Genomic DNA, 24,503 nt, shown 5'->3' on the forward strand with positions numbered 1-24,503 from the left:
TTCAGTCTCACTCAAACGTAACGGTGGCCAAAACATTTCACTTATTATTTTTATTTATTTTTATTTTGTTGAGCAGAACTCTATTTATCTGAAAATCCACCGGAAGTTCTAACCTGCCTACCTTGACACCGGTGACCCCGCCCCAATCAGTGTGGCTCCCGCTCTTAATTAGCGGCTCTTCTGGCTGCAGGACGCTGCTCCAGGCCTCCGCCGACACCCGTGGATAAGTAGCTGCAGCGGCCGGGCATGAGAACGCTGTCTTCGGCTGTGACCATGGCCAGGACTGGGTTCTGCGACACCAAGCCTCTGCTGGACTTACACAAGAAGGTTTGCTCGGTGTGCTCCACAGACCCAGTCTTAATCATATGTAGTATAATCGTCAAATCAGGTGGTGTCACTTGAGCAAGTATGGGGTGCAAATTCCGTCTCCTTTATTTTCCTCCCTTAACCCTTGTTGTGTTTGTTAGTCTACATTCCTGAGCTTGAATGCAGTGAGCGTTTGAGCAATCTGATGGAGGAATGAAGAAGGAAAAGTAACCTTTACCTCACTAATATTCCTTTATTGGACCCCTTTACGGCCTCACTAATTATTTTGCTGTGAGGCCGTAAAGGGGCAGTCCCTCTTCTCAAACTGCAACTTTCTAGAGTAATTGCATTCACCTGCCATAACCATGATGACCAGAAGTGAAACACTTTTTGAATAAGTAATTCAATGGCTTTACCGTCAACTGCTTGGTTTACAAGCTCTACTGTAGCTGCATATAATCAAAATTAAGGACGGAGGCAAAAATGTGTAGGCATGCAAAGTTAATGTCAGAATCACACAAGTATCTGTACTGTCTGTTATCCCTTCAGGCGGATGAAAGGCGTGCCCCACTAAGAACCTGGGCTAACGCCTCTGGGCCTATAGATCATTGGCAGCCTGTAGAAGCAGACGAGTCCAGGATGAACCTGGTCAAAATGGAACCAGAACGCAGATGGGTATGCTTTCTGTCATCTTCACCCAAAACCTGCCATCTTTTTCCAGCTAAGTCTTAAGTGTGAGTAAGGGGTTCCAGGAAATCTGTGAGGATGTGAAGGACCTCTCCTTTGGAGTAATATAAGTTTGGGTTAGAATTAGTATTTTTATTTTCCTTGTCATAAAACAGTTGCCACTTGAGATGCATTTTGCACTGATGTACCGCGTTTTCTGCAGGAAAGGAGGCTATCATTGCAAACCAGTGAAGGCATCATCATGGGGTTTCATGAGGACAGTAGGACATGGTCCCCTGGTAAAGTAATTGGTATGTTTTCAAATATTAGACACCCACTCCAAAATAACAGTTCCAATATTTAGGATGAACAGTACATAAAATCAAATTGTCAGTGCTCATAAGAGGAGATATTAACTTTTTTTCTTTGTATCAACTTGTGCTCCTGTCCCACCCTGTGTGGCAGATGGGTGTGTAGAAGAGCCTGTGCTTCTTTACCCTCATGGCCTGCAGGGTCTTCCTAGCCTACAGGTGCTGGTTCCCAGCTTGTTGCGCCATGAAGTAGAGAAAGCACTAGAGAAACTAGACCTCATATGGGACCGGACATATGCCTGGGAGATGTTTTTGGACATGATGGTGAGCTGGCACTAAACCTCGTCTTAATCTGAGTTAACCTGGTACTTAAAGTGTGCTGTGTGCACATCTCACCAGTAATTGTACATGAGGTGCACAAACACTTATTGCACTGTAGTCCTCTATTTAGTGTGCCTGTTATGTTTTCACCCTTTAGAGAACCCAAACACACAACTGTCTTCCCAGTGCAGACCTCCCCAGGTATTTTACTGACGCCACTCGAGCTATTCTGGTGGACTGGCTCATTCAGGTTCATGTAAGTCGCTCTTAATGGATTCATTTTCAGTTAATCAAAGACAACATCCTTGTGTTGGGCTGCTTGTTAAACAGCAAAACAGGAAGTTGGATAATGGGAAAGGGACACAGGACATTTGTGAAAGTGAGGGATAATTTTGGGTTACCCTGTACCCAATAAGTTATGGCCATAGGTTTTTATATTATCATTTTTTTTTTCTCTTCATAGATTCAATTTAAGAAATGGGACCAAATGTGGTTTTGTGACAGACTGCTAGTACCAAGGTGCACAAAGATACAATTTAAAAATTTTTTTGCTTGAGTGATTCATAGGTTGGTGTTAAATGGCTTGACAGAAACATTCTTCTGAAAATGATTAGGTACAACGACTGGACTGAAAATGAATGACAAAGCAGCCAATGTCCAACAAAAACCTTTGAAATACGTTCAACAAGCCTGGAGAACTACTAAAAGACTACTTTTATAAGATTAAAAGAAACTGACTCGTGGGAAGCTAAATATAAAGGAATTTGGGGGGTGTGTGACTCGAGTCTTTGCAGCTGTGCACTGCAGCTATGTGGTTGACTGCAGCTTGCAAGCATTAGCTGATAACCTGACGCTTCACCCTCAAGTCCATATACAGTCATGTCTGGCTCCAAGAAGGCCACAACATGACCACAACAACATGCAAAAATTAAAACTGTTTCAGAGCAGTAGTCCACAAGTCAGTGGTTGACATCACTGTGGCTATGTATGTAAATCTTGTATATACAGTCTGAATGTCCTCTTTTCTGCCAGGAGATCATGCACTTTCAAGATGAGACCCTCTATCTGGCCATACACCTCCTCAACTGCTCCCTGCGACTGATCAAGGTGACCACAGCCAACCTGCAGCTCCTTGGCATGGTTTGTCTCTTCATTGCTGCCAAGAAAGAAGAGTGTCTCCTCCCTGAGGTATGGTGCCTCCACAGCGTTACTGATGCAGTATATTAAGTGATCAAAATAATCCTTGCGCATGTGCTAGTGCATCTCAAATAACTTTGTAATCCATATCTATTTGATTACTGTGACTAATTGGCCAGCCAGCATTGGTGCAGTAATTTGTGCTAAAGGAGCACCAACCAAGTACTGAGTGTATAAACTTATTTTAAATATTTTTTTTTTCAAAATATTCTCATAATTTGAGATTTATGATTTTCATGCACTATAAATGTAATGATCAAAATGAAAAAGCAATGCATTTAAAATATTTCACTTTGTGTAATGAATATAGAGTATATGAAAATTTTCCTTTTTTCTTTTAATTGAATTACAAAAAAATGAACTTATGTTATGAGATACACTAGTATTATTAATCTTACAAGCAAAGGCACTTTTTATTTTATCCTAAAGATTTTTGGTCTTGTGGTGATTGATCCAGGTGTCTGGACTCTGCTCCTTGATGGACCACACCTACACTAAACATCAGCTTCTGCGAATGGAACGCAAAGTCCTCTCTGGCCTCAAGTTTGAGCTGTCCTATTCCCCACCTCTGCATTTCCTCCTCCTCTTCGCCTCTATTGCTCGCTGCAGTGCCATGGTAGATGCACATTATGTTTTGTGCACATTTGTCAGTAAGTTATAGAGTGTCATCCCATCCTATTGTCTGTGGCATTAGGTGACCTGGATGGCTCGTTATCTGCTGGAGCTGTCGCTCCTGGAGGGCCATTGTGTGGTGTTTCTACCAGCTCAGCTGGCTGGAGCAGCCCTCTGTTTGGCCCGCCAAGTCCTGCAGGAGCCTCCTACACCAGAGGGGGAGGCCGCCTGGTGTTTGGTGTCCAGCATCCATGTTGGCAGGTGTGCATCATCCGTCGCAAACCAATTAGTGACCACATTTATACCTGCTGTATTCAAAGCTTTGTTACTTAGTCTTTTTTTTTTTTTTTTTTTTTTCTCTTGGTGGTCAGCATGCATCTCACCCATCAGTTTACTGTCTGTATGCTCTGTTTTTCAGTGAGGCTACTCTTCTGAAGATCATGCATATTCTCGCCAGTGTTGCTGCCAAGGCTCACACTCGAGAAACCCGTGCTACCTTTCTTAAATTTTCGTGCCCAGAAACCATGCAGGTCAGCAGACACCCAGGACTGAAAAACGCCTCCAGTCTACTGGGTGTATGAAGTTGACATACCTGATTTGAAACAACTTAATTATATACTTCAAAGAAGCATTCAAAAGTGCTGAACTAGTACAAACTAGTTACAGTACACTAGTATAACTTGAGAACTGGATTCCTTTGAGGCAAAGCCTCTAGCCAAAGCAGTATCATCTTGGCTATGGATCCTGGAGAGTTGACAAGTAATTGGGTGAAGAACAAGTAAGATTTGTTGCCAGGCGTACGAACTGGCCAGCTTTGTGTCACACCTGTTTTATGATCTTATCTTGCAGCTGATTTAAAAAAAATATTTGTACTGTATTGACGTATCATTGTCTTGTCATTTGTGGAGCGGATGTGGTCTGTCTGTCAACTTATTTGAGGATGTTTTAATGTAAAAATAAAGTGTCTGCTGCTGATTATTGACATTTGGCTGTTTGTTTTTTGCATAGCTGTATTCCACATGAAGTCCAGCAGCAGCATGATAGGACGTTTCAGATACTGTTCAACTGTTGAATTTATTATTTTTATTTTTTTTGTTGTTGTTCATTTTGAAGGTTTACCACTTTTGACTTCCACTTGTTCAGTTTCCTATATTTTCTTTAAGGACACACTGCACACCATGCTGAGATATGCCAGGTTTTTGGCTAATGGCTCTTTGGGAATCACCTTGATGGTGGAAAAATGCTATTTTACACCTGTGACTCTGTTATCTTTAGCATTTTTTTTTTTTTTTTTTTTTTTCCCACAGATTCAACTAAAGAAATGGGAACAAATATTTTTTGTGACAGGCTGCCAGTAACCGTGCACAAAGATGCAATTTGGCTCTTACGTTGTCTGTGTGTAGGCGTGCCTCATCCTGTGAGTTAAGAGCCTTTTTCATGCTTGAATGATTCATAGATTAGTGTCAAGTTCCTCGGAAAATGGTCAGGAACAAGGACTGGACTGAAAATGAGTGACAAAACAGTCAATGTTCAAAGAAACTTTGAAAGGCCTTCAGAAACCCTCAAAGACCATTTGAAAGACTACTTAAATGACAAAGTCTGGCTATGGAGCTATGCACTGTTACACACTGACACCATAGTGATACAGTCAATCTTGCAATCTCAGCTACAGCGCAGTGATAGACTTGCTGCCACCTTCAGTCCCCAAATATGTTTATTGGTGGCATTTACCTTTAAAAGAATACGTTTTTAAACCGAAGTAGGTCTAAATCAAAGTCTTACAGGTTGCAGATGACTGCTCCTTTACATACCTGCAAGCACCCAAAGTGGCTCAGTCAGTACACTGCTGGTAACTCTGTACCATGCATTGCTCACAAATCGTAAATAAACACGTGCACATTTTCAAACTTTCAATAATTTAAACCACCACTTTTCTGAATGACTTTTGCCCTACATCTGTCCTGCAAAACGAGTTCTCAAGAAGCACGATGATGCAATCAATTTCCGTGTGTCACTGGTAGTTTTTATTTTATTTTCCCTACATTATTATTTTAGCATTTTCTTACATTTAATATTTATGACCAAATGTGACCTTTCCCAGATATGTCTTTTGATGACCCTCTTGGTTTCCTGCACTAGCGCTGTCTTCCTGCAGCACGTGCTTCCTATGATTGGCTCTTGGAGTTATCTCATGGACCAATGGGAGTTCAGCTGGCGGAGAGAGCTGGTTTTTATTGTGCCTGGTAGGTGGTCCAACAGGCGGCTGTGGGTTCAGTTAAGGTAAAACGGGTAGACGCTTACCAGGCGTACGGTTAATTGTGTCACCGCTCCTCAGTGTTGTTCCTGCTCACAGGATCGAGTGATAGCGTGTCGACACTGGTTATGTTTTGTTCACTTTTTCGGATCGCCGCTGTAAACTGTGACGTCAAGCTAAGAAAAATTTAGCCATCGTAATTTCAAAACAAAAGCGTCGCATTTGACCCGGTTGGATAAACGTGTAGGTAAGTACTGACTGAAGAGTGTATAGTAAATAAGCAGCTATTTATTGCTCCGAGTATTGTAAAAGAATGCTTGTTATATTCACAGAACTGTGTTTTTTTTTGTTTTTGTTTGTTTGTTTTAAGGCTATGCTTTTAGCGGTGTGTTTTACTTTGAAATGAATCGGATACACTGTTTAACTCGGACAGTTTGACAGACGGACGTTGCTTAATTTCAAACCATTTTAACTCTACTTTTGTAAAACGGCAAATTTGACAAAGTGCGTCAAATAAATTGTTTCTGCTGCATAGTGGATGCACAACAACTGCAACATGGCACCTACTGGTAAACTTCAGCTTTTATCGGCGGCATAAAAAAGAAGAGAAGGGAGAAACTAGCCCTTTGTAAACAGCCAATTATACCCTACTGCGCTTTTACGATTAGCTGATGTGAACAGCTAAATCTATGCACAGCATTTAAATATCGACCGACGTGGATACTATGTGTTTTTTTTTTTGTTTTGTTTTGTGTGTGTATGTGTGTGAGAGAGAGGAAGTGTATGTAGGCAGAGGGCCGGACTTAAAGTTGAGTGTTACATAACTGGGGGGTGGGGGGGTGGAGGTGCTGCTTTTCAGCTGACAGCGAGCTGTGGTGCCTTCACGGAACCGCTCCGAAAATATCAACACTGTGATAATCTGATCAGTCGAGCTGACGCCACTGGTAGGATAATATCTTCAAATTCTCAAAGAGCGGTGAAGCCATTAACCCTTAGATACACGAGTGGCTGGACTCCACGCTTTCCCATAATAAGTGGGTCAGAAATGACCCAGGTGAGAATCAGTGTGTTTCTATGCCACTTTTGTCATTTTGGTTAAGAATAATCGTTTGTGTTATATTTTGAGCCGCACAAAAATGACTTCATGTTTGAAATACTTTTTACTTTTCAATTTTTTTCGGCATTTTTAACATTTTGAAAGGGGGGGGGGGGGGGTACACAACAGCGATCAAACAATGTCAACACCCATTTTGTGTTTATGCTGTTTATGCGTGTGTGTGTGTGTGTGTGTGTGTGTGTGTGTGTGTGTGTGTGTGTGTGTGTGTGTGTGTGTGTGTGCGCGTGCGAGAGAGAGTTCCTTTCCCTTTTCACTGTACACAGTTGTGGCAAACTGCTTGTTTCTGGCTGTGATCACTGCACACAGATACATCGCATTTCTCACAACGACTTCTGACTTTATGATCTGTTACTTGGGCAGATCTGACACACCTTTCTCTGTGGTTGGCCCTGTCTGCTTTTTTCCTTCAGCTGAGGTGTGGCTTTTGTCACCCCACATCTTCCCATTGTTTCAGTGATTGGGGTTTGCAGTTAGAGGTAGCCTTCAACTTGACTTCTTGGGTTTTGAAATTTGATGATAGACAATAAGAAACACATTCTTTCACGCAATAGTCATCACTGTAACACACACACACACTTTTCTGAGGTGTAAAATGAAGATAATACTTGCATGTATCAGTTCTTGCTGTGCAAAATAATCATCTCAAGGGGTGACTATATTCCTGACAGTCACAGCTGGTAAACAAAGGTCCCCATGAAATGAATGAATGAAATGAATGAAACTCATTTTTGACCCACCTATGGAAGACTGGGGTAGTAATACATAAAACTAGAATTTTGTAAAATGTATAAAAGGTAAATTTAAAATTTTAATTGGCATTTTAAATGTGTTTTTCGAGGAATAGCAGGAATATGAAATAACTTTTCATTATGAAGATATTGCACAAAAACAACTTCACCGGGTCATTTTTGACCCACTTATGCATTTAAGTGTTAAAGTTAAAATGCCAGTCCTTCCACTGCACAACCGTACATGTTGCTGCAGTTAAATCCTTATCACCCCAACCATCTTTGAGACACAGTAGAGAGCACAGAGGGATATTATCAGATTGTAACTACAGTTTGTGTGCAACATGAGGAGTTCTCTGTGCATTTTAACTTAATTGTGAGTCATTTTAGTATTTCCATTAGACCCTGAGTAATGGTTGGGCAACTGGATCACTTCAGCTTATCAGCTGAAATGATCCAGCTGATAAGCGTCTGTGTCGTACAGTATGAACTAATTTGAGCACTTGTTTCGTCCTTTCCTTTCCTGTTTGTTTTACAGAACAATGCAGAAAAAGATGCTTGGGGTAATTTAGAAATGGCGTCAGCACGTGGTTTCTCCAGGTGAGTGGCTGTCTACAGCACATGTAGCAGAGTACACATCACAGCTGAGCAGACAGTGGTGTGGGGTCAAGCAGGTAAGCTGCAAACCATTTGAAAGTTTGTGAGATGTATTGTTGAAAAGTTAAAATCAACAGGCTCCTGGTTTTCTAACTTTTTAATAAAGCTATATGTATTTGAGTGCATATACATGGTACAGTTGAGTCCTAATTAAATAACAAAATGTATGCAGATAAACAGGGGGGAATAGTTATTTGATTCCCTGCTGAATTTGTAAGTTTGCTCGCTCACAAGGAAATGAACAGTATTTGAGTATGTATCCGCTACTGTGTGTGTGTGTGTGTGTGTGTGTGTGTGTGTGTGTGTGTGTGTGTGTGTGTGTGTGTGTGTGTGTGTGTGTGTGTGTGTGTGTGTGTGTGTGTTTTCTGGGTTTTTGGTTGATATTCTGTCTCTCCATTAATTACACTACCATCAGAATTATAGACTGTTCATTTCTTTATGAGCAAACTTCAAACACATTTGTTTATTTATTTGATAAAGGCCCCTTCACTGTCATTTCTCACAGGCCATTGGGAGAAACAAGTGTCTGTTGTGCCATAGTGCTTTTTTTTTTTTTTTTTTTTTTTTTTTTTTTTTTCCCTTTGCAGGCTAACCCCAAAGGCACTGGGTTTTCTACAGTTAGGTCCACAAGTTGTTGGAAAGAGACAATTTTTGTAATTTTGCCTCTGTGCACCACCATAATGGATTATAAATCAAACAAGAGCTGATTGAAGTGCAGGCTTTCAAGTGGTTTCACAAAAATATTGCATTTACTATTTAGGAATTACAGCTATTTTTTTATATATAATCATCACTTTTTGGAGGCTTAAATGTATGACAAACAATTTTAAATAAAAAGTGTTTTTAATACTTGATGAAATTCCTTTGCACTCAGTGAGTGCCTGACCTCACCAAATGCTGTTTCCTCCCTTAAGATGCTTCACCAGGCCTTTACTGCAGCTGCTTTCAGCCACTGCTTGTTTGTGAGTCTTTCTGCTTTCAGTTTTGTATTTAATGGAAAAAGTATACTTTGTTGGGCTGAGGTCAGACTTAGCTGTTGAAGAATTTCTAATTTCTTTGCCTTTTAGAAACTCTGGGGCTGCTTTTGCAGTGTGCTTTAGGCCAGTATCCATTTACACTGAAGTGCTGTCACGTGCTTTGCAGCATTTGGTTGAATCTGAGCAGAGAGCATAGGTTTGTTCACTTCACAATTCCTCGCGCTGCTCATCAATAAACACTAATGGTCCGGTTCCATATGTAGCCATAAGTGCCTATGCCATTACATTATCTCCATGTTTGACAGATGATGGCATGTTTTAGTTCATGAGCTGTCTTTCCTTCTCCATACTTTTCTCAACAGAACTGTTCTGGCAAAGTCGGCTTTCACGTTCTTGAGTGTAAACAGTGTTTTGCGCCTTGCTTTAAACCGTCTCTATTTCCATTCTTGAAGGCGTCTCTTGATCATAGACCTTGACAATGGCACACCCGCAACCTTGAAATTCAACTGTTGTTGACTTGAGGAGATGCTGTGAAGTTGTTTTCTTAACCAAGGAAATTCTGCCATCATCTACTTTAGTCATTTTCTTTATTTTCTTTTGGTCTTTTGGTGTTGCTGAGCTGACCAATGTGTTTATTCTTTTTAAGAATGTTCCAGATTGTTGATCTTAAAGTTTTTGCTCTGTCTCAGAGGTAGGTGTGTGTGTGTGTGTGTGTGTGTGTGTTTAAGTGAAAAGATAGTGAATGCATTCAACTCTTAGAATTATTGCCCAATCTTTTTATCTGTTTATTGTCTCATGAAGTAAAAAAAAAAAAAAAAAAAAAAACCAAGGTGCTGAACCTCACCTGGCCATAAAACTGCTTTTTGTCTAATTACAGTTGAGCCTCTAAAAATAGGGGACTGTGTATAAAAATGGCAGTAATTCCTCAACAGTTAATGCAGTATTTTTGTTAAACTCCTTGAAATTAAAGTAGTCTGTGCTTCAAAATCCACCGTGGTGATTTACAAAATTATCCCAAAAAATGTGTCTTTGCCCCCCCACCCCACCCCACCCCACCCCAAAAAAAAAAACCCAAACAAAAAAAAACTATAGCTAACAGTGCATGGTGCAGTGGAGTACTAAATATACAAGATCTGGAATATGATATGGTACTTAATAAGCAGCTATCCAACTGTGTTTTAGTAAGTGATTTTAGTACCATCTATGCAACTCTGGTTATTATTCTTATTGTCTAGGGCATTTTAATGATGCGTCAAGTGAAACAAAGTATTAAATTTTTTTAAAAAATTAAACAAAACAATGACCATCTTATAGCATGAAGTATGCTGTGACTTATATGCATGATAAACCTGTTACGGCCATAGATAAAATGGAGGCAATCTGAATATCTTGATAGGGTCCAGTATGCCAAAGGAACAGCCTTCCTTGGATGAGCACAGCCCTCGCTCTACACTCAGCAAGAATGCTAAAGATAAGAGCAACAATACCGCTCTGCTGGCAATACGTGACACTACAGGCGCAGATGATTCCAGCAGACGGGGCTCCCACTGCAGCTCAGAAAAGGACTCCGGCTTCTCTGGTGAGTCCAACTAAACATAGCAAACATATAACCAGTTAGTAACAATGGCATGCTTTATTTTCAGAGCACTTCTATATTCTATACAAGTCAGTGCAGGCATTGGCACGTTCATTTCAGCCATGCATACATAATGGCTTAAACATCTCCTTGGATCCAAAATGAAAAAGTTGGAACAAAGATGTTTTGTTAGTTTCAGATTTAACTTTTCATGCATGTGGAAATAAAGGGTGTATGAAATCATATTTATTTGGTGTTAAATGCAAGCTTGTGTCATTGGGCCTTCTTATGTAGCTTGAGCCATTTAAGAGTATCTGTATAATAATTTTATTTCTAAAAAAAAAAACAAAAGTACAGTAAATAAAATTACCGTCCTGATGGTGGAAGAGAAATGTTGACGGTACGAAAGCGTGCATGTCTGTCCTTTCTTCCTTTTAGTGAAAATAAAGTAAATGTTTGCCTTTTTTAACTTGGTACTGCATGATAAGGTAGTAAGGAGGGTGGGGTCTCTGCCACCGTGTGTCACAAGAAGTTCAACTATTCCCTTGAACTTGGCCTTCAGCTGTTAGCTTTTCTTAGTTCTCCCTCTTCTAACGTTCCTGCAGATGGCTCAGACTGGCAGCAGGCAGATGTGGAGGACCAGCAGAGAAACAAAAGCCAGTCCAGAGCCGGTGAAAATGGAGAAACATCACAAAACCAAGAACATGTGCAAAGGAATTCTGGGAGTCCTCCAGTGATGCCTGAAGGACATCACCAGCCACCCACCTACATCAAGGACATGATGCTTAAGCAGGTAAAGAGGTGTAGCTGTAGACAGTGAAGGGAAGAATGGGATACACACTTACAGGACTGGGAAAGTAATGTTCCCAACAAATGTACTGTGCACCTCCTCTTCTGATTCTGCTCACTGGGTCATTGTTTTCTCAGTGTGTTGTTTTTATTGTCTTCTTTCTTTCTTTCTTGTTCCAGCAGCCAGGTGAGATCAGGAAAAGAGGTCAGCTTCTCTGGAAAAACAGCATCAAAGGCATCAGCCATTCTGGTTCTCCCCAAATGATCCTTTTCCAGCAGCCCGGCTTGTTGCCTGCTACCTTCCAGCTTCCAAAGCCCTCGTCCCGAAAGTTTAATGTTGCAGGACAGAAAATACCTGGTTCCTACTTACCCATTCTGAACTCCTATCCACGCATAGCACCACATCCCAGCAAGAAGTCACCTGATAAATTTTCATCGATCCACGAATCCCAGAATCTCAACAAAAGAGCATGCACAGAACAAAAGAGTGAAGACCCAGCTGTGACTAAGGGTCTGCCAGAGCGACACCTTCATAAACAGCCTAAGTTGGCAGTCTCAGCTGCTGGCGTGCCATGTTCTTCTCCACCCAGAGATAGATTATCTGCCTCTAGTCCCACCACTGCTTCCATGAGCCAGAGGTCTCCATCTGAGTCCAGTCAGGACACCAGCTACTCCTTATTCACAACCAGTTCGGTTGGGCTTCACAGACACGCCACTGCTAGTATTCGCCACCGCCGTTTCCTGAACACAGTAAAAATCCTCAGACAGTCAGGTCTGTTGGACATTACGTTGCGCACAAAGGAGCTGATGCGTCAAAGCAACGCCACACAGCGGGACCTTACCCAGCTGCGGCAGCACACGGAGCTGCTCTGCCAGGCTGCCAGCAACCCCAGCATCAACCTGAATGGTGTCACTGTTTGGGAACATCTCTATCGAGCTATGGCCAAGTCTGGCAGTTATCCCAACCTTAAAGTCCTGCAGAATTTCCAAACCTCTTCTTGGCCAGATTCCGCCAGTCCACCAGAAAGTATTTCCAAAGGTGACACCAACGGGCCACAAGCTGTTGCACAACAGCAGCGTCAGCCAAAACAAGACGGGAAGCTCAAGGCCGGTGAGACATCCACAGACAGAGTTAGCTTTACACCTCCTGATAGTTCTACTGGTTAGCCCAGTCTGAAGTGCCTTTTGAAGGGTGAGGTTTTAGCTGTGGATGATTAGTTTTATGATAATTTAAACCCAGTGTTACAGGAGACAGAATATTTCTGCTGGTCCATGGAAAGCCAGCAATGACCCAGCTTTAGTACTAACTGTATGTGTTACAGCTTTCAGACATTATACAGCTGGTCCGTAATTAATGCACTTAAGTGCAGTTATATCCAGAGTCACCATCTGATGACAGATGATGGTATATCTGCTTAAGATACACTTAAAGAAAATAAAAGAGAAAATAAAATGTTTCCCAAGGAGAACGGAGACTGCACTTTATGCAGTATGTATTAAGTTTGGTTGGTGTTTCTGTTGTGTCAAATCAACCACATTCAAGGAAAGATGAATAAATAACGGTTCTTTGATATATTGTATCAGGGTGATTATTATCTGTGCCTTCGTAAAAAGCACAGCTGAAGCTAAAGGCTCACAAAGTAAACTGCACAACGCTACACTGGACAATTGGATTTCTGTCCAATTTCTTTTCCACAAAGCCTTACAGCTTTTTTTTTTTTTTTTTTAATTTATTTTTTTAATAAGCAGGGCACTTCACCATCACAGGCTATTGTGATGTTCATGCTGTTGTTGATCATTACCTTTTTTTTTTTTCTTTTTTTTTTACAATCACAGCCCACATTTCATGAAAATGGCGGCAATTCCACCACAAGCTCTATGTATCCACTCACACCACATTCTTTCATATAGCAGCTTTATTTCTACTTTCATCCTCTTTTCCTTTTCATTTAATTTTTTTTCTTTGATTTTGTTTTTTTGGATCAAGCAACTACTTGATGGTTTCAAACGGTTATTTGTTTTTCTCACAGATGGAAAACAGTTTGCTTTATAGGTTTGAAAGTTTGACAGTGTTTGGGTATAAACGTATGCCAGCTGAGTGGCTATGTGCAAGATTATTCTCCTTTGTGCATATGAACACATTTCTGAAACTTAAAGTAGTTTTTACTATTGATTTTTCTTAATTAAGCTATTTAAATAAAGCAATATGTGAAAAATAGTCTTTTCAGCATGAATCTTTTCATGGTGAGTCTCATATTATTGTGTTTTTGTGCCACATGTTTACTTAACCTTGAATTAATCGAGCTGCTGCCATGGAAACTGGCAGGGTAGGAGACGTGCAGCACCGTCTCTGCTTCCTGAAAGCCATGGAAGTAGTTTCCTTTCTAGTATAGTTGCTGGATTTTGGGGTCTTTTCTGCACTGTGTGTCTTTTTTCTTATTAAATAACCTACTGACACATGAAAATAAAATTATTCTTCTCACAGAGACTGTTGGGGAAAATGGGTTTCCAAAAGCGAACACTTTACATTATTGGTCCTTTTAAATGTTGGATCAAAATACAGATCAGGTGTGACAGGAATATCATACTTTATGCAAAAATGTTTTTTGCCCTTTTCATTTATTTTACTGCACTGGGGTCAAAGCACTGTTTCAGAACAAGATGTGATTTTTGGCTTCATGTACAGCATGCCCTCCCCTCTCTCAAAGTATAAAAAGAATAGATGGTCTGCAATATTTTAGTTAGTTAACCCATCATTTACAAGTAATATGAAAAAGATATTTGCTGTCTTACTACATAAAGTCTGTCTGTGTGTGTTATTGTGTTTCTTTGGCTGCCAGCTCTTCTTACACAAGCAGGAGTTGAGCAACCAAACTTGGCATACAGGTGTGTCTTCGGCCCCTGAAGGTTTTTATCTACATAAGATATGATGCCAACATGTTCCCTAGCAACCACAGGAGAGCTTTGTCATTGTACTAGTCAACTAAAAGTAGTTGTCATCTTTATATTGTGTGATTACACTTTTCTTGATCTGAAATATTATTTCATTAAGGAGAGATCATTAGCATAAATTGAACATGATTTGTTGATAAGTACAATTTGCTGTGTGGTGATTAGACTCCGACGGCCCATTGAAGCAGAAGGGAATCCCAGAGTCTAGGCGCTGGTGGTGGTGGAGACCAAGATGGAGGCTTGGACGAAGCTCTTGGGTAGTGGAGGAGGTGGATTGCATGAACTGAAAGGAAGAATGAAAGTTCAAGCATTTGAACTACCACTGGGAGCCACTCTCCCAGTTTGGGGGTCACTGCCCCAAGCGTTCCGATTGTTCCGGGGAAACACTGTTACTGTCACCTTCCACATCCTCTATTTCTTCTCTCAGGCCTTGGTATTTCTCATGTTCCATCTGCCTGATGACTACATCTATCTATCTAATATGAGAGATAGGAATAGAGATCATTTTAAATTGTTGCATGCTGCAGCATAAATTTAAATTCTTTCTAGGATCTGCACCCTTGGGCCATCATATTCTGTAGATTTCTTGCTCTAAATTCTTTTTATAAAATGAAATCAATCAATCAGCTCTTTTTATTTTAACTGTCATGATAACATGACCGTGTTGGTGGGAGCCATTAAAACCATCTTCAAGCCTCTGCAGTCCAGGTTTGCAGGCATTTGTTTATGCACAGCTCTGTTAAGGTCTCACCACAGCATTTCAGTTGGGTTGATGTCTGGACTTTGGAACACTGCCACACTTAGATTCTTTTTCTTTCAGTCTTTCTGTTGTAGATTTGCTGCTGTGCTTGGGACCATTGTCCTGTTGCATGAACCAGTTTGAGCCCAGCTTTAGCTGTCAGATAGATGGCTTCATGTTTGACTCCAGAATACTTAAGTATCCAGAGTAGTTCCTGGTCAGCTCAGTAACTGCAAAGTGCCCAGGTACTGTAGCACTTTGTGGTTTAGAAAACTGAAACATAGCACAGACACTGGTCAGTGGTAGTTAACTGTATTTCTGCATTGCAAAATAGAGTGAGGTTTGCTAATAGCAATAAGAAGGAAAACTTCAGTTCAATTCCACAACACATGGAGTGATATGTTTCTTAGCAGGCTCAGGATCCACAATCAGTATGATATGGCTAAAATGTGTAAAGATGATTTAAAAAAAGAAGAAAAAGCAGAGAAAGTGATATCGCATTCAGCTCCAAATCTTTGTTGTTATGCAGATTTCAGGACCAGATGACCTTTTATATCAGTTTGGTGTGACGTGCTCCAGAAGTTCCTCTTTGATGGACTGCAGTTCAGTTTCTCTCCTTTGGTTCTCTAAGTTTTTAAGGTCAGGCTGGCACAGGTGACGGAAACGCTGCAAAATTGAGGAAATATTCACAAGCAGGTTAGTGACCGTCTGTTTTTAAAAGTTTTATTACAATTCTAAAAAACTAGAACATATCTAGTTGGGATGTGAGCCTGTACTAGGAAGCTACGGTTAGTTGGATTGTTGCATATTATAGTGTCATTTTTATTTAACAATATATATTTAATTTTAAATCAGTCATCCCACCTGACTTAGCGTCCCAGTCCCAGTGCCCAGCTTAAACAGGGCCAGTCCTGGCACAAGCAGGATGGAGGAGAGGGCCAGTGCCCACCCCAGCACATATGCCCAGGATGGGTAGACGTACCACCGATTAAAGGTCAGAGGCTGGTACTCAATTAAAGAACATATAAAAGAGCCCTGAGAAAACAAAAGGATATGGTTTAGTAGGTGGAAACTTGAGTGTGGACATGTTGTCTGTCTTAATGTCTGTAGCTGTTTGAATTCTTAAAGCCCAGCTCACCAGTGAGACCAGCGGTGTGAGGTAGAGCCAGCAGATTTTAAAGAAGAAGTTGGCCCTTATGCCTGTCATGTCCTTTATTATGTCGTACAACCGATCTGCCCCTTGATAGGAGAAGAGATCAGATAAATGGTGTATAATGGCCACACTTAGTGTGAGTGGAAATGACACATAGAGACCAGTTACCAGCCAAGAGGAGTCATACTCAGTCCTGTAATAACGGCATTATAATGTCTTAACAAGTGTCCACAATGATCATTCCTAAATCTGAGAAAATGTCCTTGATTATGTCATTATGGTGACGTCATTAGTTTTCCTGGTAACAGTCAGAGACAGCAGGTAGTAGTCTGAAAAGCATTTAATAAGATATCAAAGGATACCTACCGAATACCCAGCCCAGGGCCAGGGCTTCAAACACACAGAGAAAGAGGATGCAGGCTCCGTTACAAGCGTAATAGTCAAACAACTGGAACACAAACATTCCTCCCTAGAAACAATGACACACATACTTTTTTTATATGCATTGATTTTTCTCACCAAAATCAGAAAATGAATTTATACTAGAAAGGCCCGCGGTGCTTTTTCATAGTCTTAAAGTTTTTGTCAGATTGGCCCACCTCTTAAGGAGGAAATAGGATACATACAGACATATATGCATACAAATGCTTGGTTAGTTTAATATTTTCTTTCAGACCCACAGACACATTTCTAAAACCACTTTCGGCAGTGATGCATTACATACAGACCTCAGTGATCATGACAAGCTGAGAGAAGAAACATACGATGCAGAAGAGAAAGAGAAAAATCTCCCTTCGACCTGCCCTGCGCATCACTTTGGGAAACATATCTATGACAGACGTCATCACCACCTCCATGGCAACAAACTGTTCAGAGAACGGACGAAACACGCAGAGTACATTTAAAAGCATCAGTGCAATGTTCTAAAGAGAGTTCATCAACATGCTTGTCTTACTTGTGTGTCCAGACCCAAGAGAATGAGCATAACAAAGAAACAGATGGACCACAGTTGAGGCAGGGGCATCATGGCTACAGCCTGAGGATATGCAATGAATGCCAGGCCTGGACCTGAAACACAACCAAATGATGCTAGACAGCAGGAATGCAGAGAATGTAACAGCTTTGTCAGCCACTTGTGCCTGCTCATATCAGCTTAGGGGTAAATCAAGTGTTACTGTGCTACTCATGTGTTTGACTGTCCACAAGATGGCACCAAAGCAGGCATTACACCGCAGCCTGCCCGTTGGAACCCGAATGATGCTGAACATGGTTTGTTTCTGCCACTGAAGAAAACATTTTTTTGCCAGGCAAATACTTCAAGTTAGGTATCTCAAAATTTTGACTTACTGACTTAAACTTCTGTGTTGAAATTTTGAGATACCTATCCCAAAACTTTGACATAATAATCTGAAATTTTGACTTTTGGATGGCAAAAACATTGTTTTGAGCGGCTGAAACACGCTTCCATAGATTAGGTATAAGCCCACTACTGAAGAATCTAACTAATAGGTCAACAGATCACTTTATGAGGCACTCCATAATCTAAAAGAGTCCACGAAGATCATTCCTAAATCTGAGCAAATTTAAGTCCAGCTGTGGCATGTTGCCATAATATTGTAAAGCAATGTAACACTGCTTCCAGGAGGATGGGGTTGCATATTTGTGATATATACCTGACTCGGCCACTTCTGCAATGGGAACGCCTTGCTCATGAGCCATGAATCCCAGCACTGAGAACACAGCAAAACCAGCTACAATGCTGGTAACACTGTTCAGCAAACACAGCATCAGACAGTCACTGCAAATCACAAAAACAAAGTGCAAGCTCTGTGAAGTCACCGCATGCAGCAATATGAGGATTTTAATATGCCTACCAAAGTTAAGCTCATTCACTCATTCACCAGTGCTTACTTATAGCAGTTGTTATTGTATTTGTTGTAGCTTCCCAACACGGTTAGGGAGCCCACGCCGATACTGTACGAGAAGAAGATCTGAGCCCCAGCCTCCATCCACACCTGTTCCAACAAAGCCACAGTATTGCACTTGCCCACCTACACTCTACACTGTCATAGCCTTGAGCTTGTACCTGAGGGTCTTTTAGTCGGGAGGGTTCAGGCAGAAGATAAAACATCACTCCTTGTGATGCACCAGGAAGAGAGAGGCCACGAATCAAAAGAATTAACAACATCACATAAGGGAAGGTAGCAGTGAAATATACCACCTGTGGGAAAAAGTAATGGTTTAAGGCATTTAAAAGTTTACTGCATATGTACTTGTACTGTATTCAGAGCTATTCACTGCAGCCTGTAAACATACCTTTCCTGTAGATCGGACCCCTTTCCAGATACAAAAGTAGCAGATGACCCACATAGCAATTAGGCACAACAGTGTCTCCCACTGGATGCTGCCTAGTTCCTCAATGCCCCCTGAGATCGCCAACACTCGTCGTCTAGAAGTAAAAGAGATGCAAAAGGTACAAAATGTTTTATTGAGCTTTAAATAACTTGGGATAATTGGGATGTGGAGAATAGTCTGCAGGCTTTTTCAGTCCATCTATATAAACGTACTCCCAAAATTCTGTGGCTGCAGAAGTTGAGTTAGTCTGACTGGTCCAGTGGACGGTGTCATTTTTTGATGAAAAATCTACACAGTCATCTGAAAGGATGGTGGGAAAAGTGTCAAGACAATAGCTTAAATAATTTAACAGTCATGACAGCTTGTTATTGAGAAAAAAAAACAGTTATTGACAAAGATGGAAAACCTATAAAAGTAATATAAATCACAAAAATATCTGCATGCCTTACAATCTTTGCATTTTACCTGTGTTCCAATAGTTGTTGCAGGAGGCCCAGGGGAGCTGAGAGCTGAAGGAGAACACAAAGTAGAGCAAAGCCCAGGACAGAATAATGATGTAGGTCATACAGCTGTAGAAGATGATCAGCTGTCCACCATAGCCAATCCCTGAAAGGCCATATTTACAGGCAAATATTACAAAAATCTCCATTTATCCGCCACTCAGACTGTTTCAAAGTTACTAAAATGGCTTTACCCTCAGGTTATGACCGAGTATACAAACACGCTAGTAAAAAATGCGAAAAGATAATTAAAATACTATTAGAAAACACGTTTTACACAATTTACTCAAAATAGAAACAAAATACTCTCACCAGATACTTTATTGAGTAAAATGAAGCTAGTACTGTGTTGGACTCTCTTTTGCCTTCAGAATCATCCAGGCCTTTATGTCTTTAAGACATTCCTGCAGCTTAACTCATTGATTTCTGTCATCTGGCTTCATGGACAGATAAAGCTGGGTGTCATCTGCATAACAATGAAAATGTATGCCATGCTTTCTAATAATGCTGCCTAAGGGTAGCATGTTTAATATAAATAGAATTGGTCCTAGCACAGAACCGTGTGGAACTCTATAATTAACCTTAGTGCATGAAGAAGACTCCCCATTTACATGAACAAATTACAGTCTATTAGATAAATATGATTCAAATCACTGCAGTGCAGCACCCTTAATACCTATGGCATGCTCTAATCTCTCTAATAAAATATTATAGTCAACAGTATCGAAAGTTACAAGCACAGAGATGAGTCCACTGTATGAGGCCATAAGAAGATCATTTTTAACCTTCACTAGTGTGAATTCTGAACCCTGACTGAAACTTTGAAACTGATACAATAAACCATTCCTCTGGAGATGATCTACTCTTTTATGAATTTTTGAGAGAAAAGGAAGGTTGGAGATTAGCTGGGTCAAGTGATGATTTTTTAAGTAACGGTTTAATTACTGCCACCTTAAAAGCCTGTGGTACATAGCCAACTAATAAAGATAGACTGATCCTATTTAAGATTGAAGCATTAATTAATGGTACGGCTTCTTTGAGAAGACATGAAGGTATGGGGTCTAATAAACATGTTGATGGCTTGGAGGAAGTAACATCCATCCATCCATTCGCTTCCGCACATCCTGTTAAGGGTCGCGGGGGGGGCTGGAGCCTATCCCAGCTGTCACAGGGCGAGAGGCAGGGTACACCCTGAACAGGTCGCCAGCCTGTTGCAGGGCGGAGGAAGTAACAATTGAAGTTAACTCAGAAAGATCAATTGGAGAGAGAGTCTAAACAAATACCAACAGTACTGAAAGTAGGTGAACATAAAGATATGTCCTTAAGACCGTTATGAATAATTTTTTCACTAATTTTATTTGTGAAGAAATTCATAAAGTCATTACTAGTTGAAGTTAAAGGAATACTTGGCTCAACAAAGCTCTAACTCTTTTTAAAACTGGCTTCAGTTCTTATTTTCTTCGATTAGTGATGAATAGTAAGATGTCCTAGTTTTACAGAGGACTTTTTTATAGAGCAACAAACTCTTTTTACAGGCTAAATGAGCATCTTCTAAATTAGTGAGATGCCATTTCCTCTCGAGCTTATGGGTTATCTGCTGTAGGCTGCGTGTTTGTGTGTTATACCACAGAGTCAGGCTTTCCTTTTCAGAGGAGCCACAGTATCCAGAGTTATACGCAGTAAAGATGTAAAACTATTGACGGGATAATCTACCTCTTTGGGAGCAGATTTTAGGTAGCTGCTCTGATTAATATCTTGCACATTTATATTTGCTCATTTATAAAGTAAAGAACATTTATTTTCATGGTAGTTTATTTTTATTGGAGAGACAGAGGATCAAACAAAAACCCAGAAAAAACACTTTACATAAAATTATCAATTGATTTGCATGTCACTGAGTGAAGTAAGTATTTGATTCTGCAGTATATAACCCAGCCAATTTTCTGTCTTCCACAGGTTGGCTGTGTGCCCATGTGGCACACAAATTACAATCAATCAGTCAATTACAGATACTCCTCAGCTCAAGTTATTATGTGTATAAAGCACACCTGTCCACAGAATCAGTTTCTCCTATTCCAACCTTTACATCGAATACTTATCTCATTCAATGACATGCAAATCAATAGTTTGTCCCATTGTCAAAGTTCAGCCAAATACAGCATCATTAATTTTAGTGAAATATCTGGAAGTGATGTTAGCTAACATGATATTAACAAAGGCTGTATATAAAGACAGATGCTGGGATGGGTGCATTTCATGTTGGTCAGCTCTAAAATGGTGTCATTTATTCATCTTTTATTTATCCTTTGAACATTATTGGAAAATATTTGAGATGATGTACACAACTGAACAAAATATACAATATTAGTCTAATAACTTTTAGAAATTTTAATGCATAAATGTTACATCTTATTCAGTTCAGACTGAATAGTAGCAAATCACTGACAATTGCAAAGCACAATGTTGCCAGTTATGTTTGTTCTCAATTAAGGCATGCACTCTTAAATTCAGTGTTGCAATAAGTACAGAATGGATTTAGCTTTAACTACTTGTTAACTTGTTAACTACAGTTTGAGCCACAGTTGTACAACACTGTGACTCACGGTAGATATTTGTAGAAAAGAAGGACAGTACGAGACAAAAGTTAAGTGTGTCCAGACTTTTGGCTGGTACTCTACATGATGTTTTCTTGTTATTAGAAGGACCTTAACAATATACCTTCTGCTAGTGGGCATAGCTTCCTCCAGCAGGTAATGCCTCCCTCCTGGGTGTACTGTCCCACAGTTGTCTCCAGCAGGAAGAGGGGTAAGCCACAGGTTACCACAAATACCAGATATGGTACCAGGAATGCACCTAAATTTGCAACATAAACAACAAACATACCTGCTGTAGAGATTCTGGGTAACACGCACACTCTAAAATAATGGCTGAAATAGTGGATCTAGTATATGGTTCGGATACAAACGATCCACTATGGCATGTTTCAGTTTCTCATACTATGGGCTCATAATGGTCTGCAGTAAAGGCAGCATAATGTGATTGAAGTTTAATTAGTTCTGAAGTTAGGAGCTTTTAGGTCATTTTGGTATTAATAACTATCTGTATGCACTGCCAAAGGTAAGACACCATATGGGAAAAAGAAATTCTTACTAATGAATTGCACTTTTAGAGCTTTCATTCATTTGTGAAAGTTGATTTAGCAATTAAAACTATAAGAGGCAGATTCTTATATATTACTACTAGTGTTTTCTTCCATTTTGATCAAAATGATCCTGGTGCTGTGTTGCTGTGGACTTTTTTCTTTTTAGCTAGCTATATGTTATTGTTTGGAGTTTAATGTGCCTGTGCTGTTAACAATCAACAAAATCCTACAACATTAACACAACTTTTGTGTAGTGAATTTTAAATAAATGTATTAACTAAATTAAATATAGGTGTTAGGAGTGTAGTGAGCTTCTGGTTTGCTTACCGCCTCCATTTTTGTAACAGAGGTAAGGAAACCGCCACACGTTCCCCAAGCCGACAACATTTCCTGCCACAGCCAGGAGAAATTCCACCTTATTTCCCCAGTGTCCTCGCTCTTCCACCTCTGGCTGAATTTCTCTTTGTGCGCATTTTCTTTTCCACATATCCAAAAGTTCAGGGTGAACTCACTGATACCTCTGTGCTTTGTGCCCTGGTTATCACTGCCTTTATATACTCTGCTTATTCTATTTTGAGTAATGAGCAACTGCTCCATCAGTTAATAAGTTTTCAGTGGAAATATTGATTAACCTCAGGCTGAGAATGAATTTCAAATGAATAACTGAGGAAATGTATTTTCACTACATTGGTTTCATGTATATGCAGATTTCTTGTTCTATTCGAATGTTTTTGTAGATGCATTTTAGATAAATGAAAGATTCAAATTTACATGTGCTACAGGAGTCTCAGCTGGTTTGCCTGTGTTGAGCTTTTCCTGACAGTCTTTTATGATGGCCAAAGTAAAGGTTTGAAATAAACCACACAAGGATCAAGCAAAATATTATGACCACCTGACTAATGTTGAGTTGGTCACCCTTCTGCTGCCAGCCTGACCCATCCAGGTACGGACTCAACTAGACTCCTGAAGCTGTGCTGTGGTATCTGGCACCAAGATGTTAGCGACAGATCTTTTAAGTCCTGCAACTTCTGAGGTGAGGCCCACCCATGACCCTGTTCCTGGTTCACCACTGTTCCTTACTTGGACCATTTTTGATAGATACTGACCACTGCAGATCAGGAAACGCCCCACAAGAGCTGCAGATTTGAGATGCTCTGACCCAGCCATCAAGCCATCACAATTTGGCCTTGTCAAACTGCTAACTTGTTACACATTAACTTTGAGGACAAAATGTTCGCTTGCTCCCTAATATATCCTGCAGACTCACACATACCATGATGAAGTGCTGTCCACTTCACCACTGGTCATAATGATCGGTGTCTGTGGTCATGAAAACGCAGTGAGACTGCAAGTTAAAATCCTGCGGTTGAAGCAGAAAACGGGTGATGCAGTTGAGGGAGTGTCTTCTGTCTCTAAGGAGGCCTTGTGGTTATGTTGAGGTTGTTTTTTCCCTCAGTATCTGTTGCTGGTCAAGGCCATGCTCTCCAAGGTGGTTCTCTGAAGATGGGGGGCTGAATTTCAGATGAATTACTGAGTAACAGGATTTTGCAACAGTGAAGGTTAATAAGGGGTCATGGAAAAGTACTTGAACGGTTTGCAAGTTAAAATTATGCAGCTGAGGCACGAAAGGAGCCTTTCTCAATGCATTCTTGTGATCTTTCAGTTAAGTATAAACAAGCTGCATGACTCTGCAAAATTCCCTTTTTTCCAGCCTTCTTACCTCAAAGGAAAAAAGTGAAAACCCATGAAAGCTTGGGCTGAATTTGCATAGGTAAAGTTAGTCATGCTCTGATTATGAGCCACTGTTTAACACTGCTCTGAATAGTGTTGCAGAAATCACACGGTCTGTTACAGTGTTTATCTTTTTTGTTCATGTGTTGAAGAAATGCTTTTTGCATCGTGCCCATGTGAATAAATTAAGCTGTGATTGTTTGTGAAAATCTTGTGTGATTTCTACAATTACACAAGCAAATTTTGCACAAATGTATATTTATTCACCCACTGCTTCATGGTGTTCATGTCATGGTCTTGGTTTAGTTTGCTCAGCATTTTGAGGGTTTTTTGTCTTTCAAGCTTTTTTTTTTTTTTGTAAATATTCTGTTGGTTCTTGGTTTGTTAAATGTTATATTTGCTTTATGTATTTTCTAGTGT

General features: G+C 40.3%; 3 protein-coding genes across 9 annotated transcripts; 2 read left to right on the forward strand and 1 right to left on the reverse strand.

Moving 5' to 3' along the window:
* The first annotated feature begins 127 nt into the window (after positions 1 to 127).
* Positions 128 to 4,210, forward strand: ccnp (cyclin P). Its single transcript, XM_030745159.1, has 9 exons — positions 128 to 327; positions 856 to 981; positions 1,196 to 1,283; positions 1,438 to 1,607; positions 1,762 to 1,860; positions 2,637 to 2,792; positions 3,259 to 3,417; positions 3,496 to 3,674; positions 3,832 to 4,210. Exons 1-9 carry the CDS (start codon positions 247 to 249, stop codon positions 3,992 to 3,994), a joined length of 1,221 nt encoding a protein of 406 aa, XP_030601019.1. The 5' UTR covers positions 128 to 246; the 3' UTR covers positions 3,995 to 4,210.
* A 1,422-nt stretch (positions 4,211 to 5,632) lies between these two features.
* On the forward strand, positions 5,633 to 13,089 carry LOC115789923 (CLOCK-interacting pacemaker). Of its 6 annotated transcripts, none has more exons than XM_030743504.1 (5): positions 5,633 to 5,914; positions 8,051 to 8,186; positions 10,543 to 10,725; positions 11,328 to 11,515; positions 11,692 to 13,089. In XM_030743504.1, the coding sequence occupies exons 3-5, from the start codon at positions 10,551 to 10,553 to the stop codon at positions 12,676 to 12,678; spliced, it is 1,350 nt and encodes a 449-aa protein (XP_030599364.1). In that variant the 5' UTR covers positions 5,633 to 5,914; positions 8,051 to 8,186; positions 10,543 to 10,550; the 3' UTR covers positions 12,679 to 13,089. The 6 variants fall into 6 exon arrangements, with proteins under 6 accessions (XP_030599364.1, XP_030599370.1, XP_030599368.1 ...); XM_030743510.1 differs by having other exon boundaries at positions 11,695 to 13,089; XM_030743508.1 differs by having other exon boundaries at positions 8,051 to 8,112.
* Positions 13,090 to 13,410: 321 nt separating this feature from the next.
* On the reverse strand, positions 13,411 to 22,910 carry LOC115789922 (sodium- and chloride-dependent GABA transporter 2-like). 2 transcript variants are annotated; one of them, XM_030743503.1, is made up of 14 exons: positions 22,680 to 22,910; positions 21,929 to 22,063; positions 19,176 to 19,316; positions 18,923 to 19,010; positions 18,672 to 18,804; positions 18,442 to 18,576; positions 18,267 to 18,370; positions 18,029 to 18,153; positions 17,311 to 17,423; positions 17,120 to 17,221; positions 16,722 to 16,824; positions 16,341 to 16,441; positions 16,067 to 16,237; positions 13,411 to 15,868 (listed from the first exon to the last, which is right to left on the reverse strand). In XM_030743503.1, the coding sequence occupies exons 1-14, from the start codon at positions 22,837 to 22,839 to the stop codon at positions 15,758 to 15,760; spliced, it is 1,722 nt and encodes a 573-aa protein (XP_030599363.1). In that variant the 5' UTR covers positions 22,840 to 22,910; the 3' UTR covers positions 13,411 to 15,757. The 2 variants fall into 2 exon arrangements, with proteins under 2 accessions (XP_030599363.1, XP_030599362.1); XM_030743502.1 differs by having other exon boundaries at positions 17,084 to 17,221.
* Between the last annotated feature and the right edge of the window lie 1,593 nt (positions 22,911 to 24,503).

The sequence above is a fragment of the Archocentrus centrarchus genome, chromosome 13 (assembly GCF_007364275.1).
Source record: "Archocentrus centrarchus isolate MPI-CPG fArcCen1 chromosome 13, fArcCen1, whole genome shotgun sequence".
NCBI classification, from domain to species: domain Eukaryota; kingdom Metazoa; phylum Chordata; class Actinopteri; order Cichliformes; family Cichlidae; genus Archocentrus; species Archocentrus centrarchus.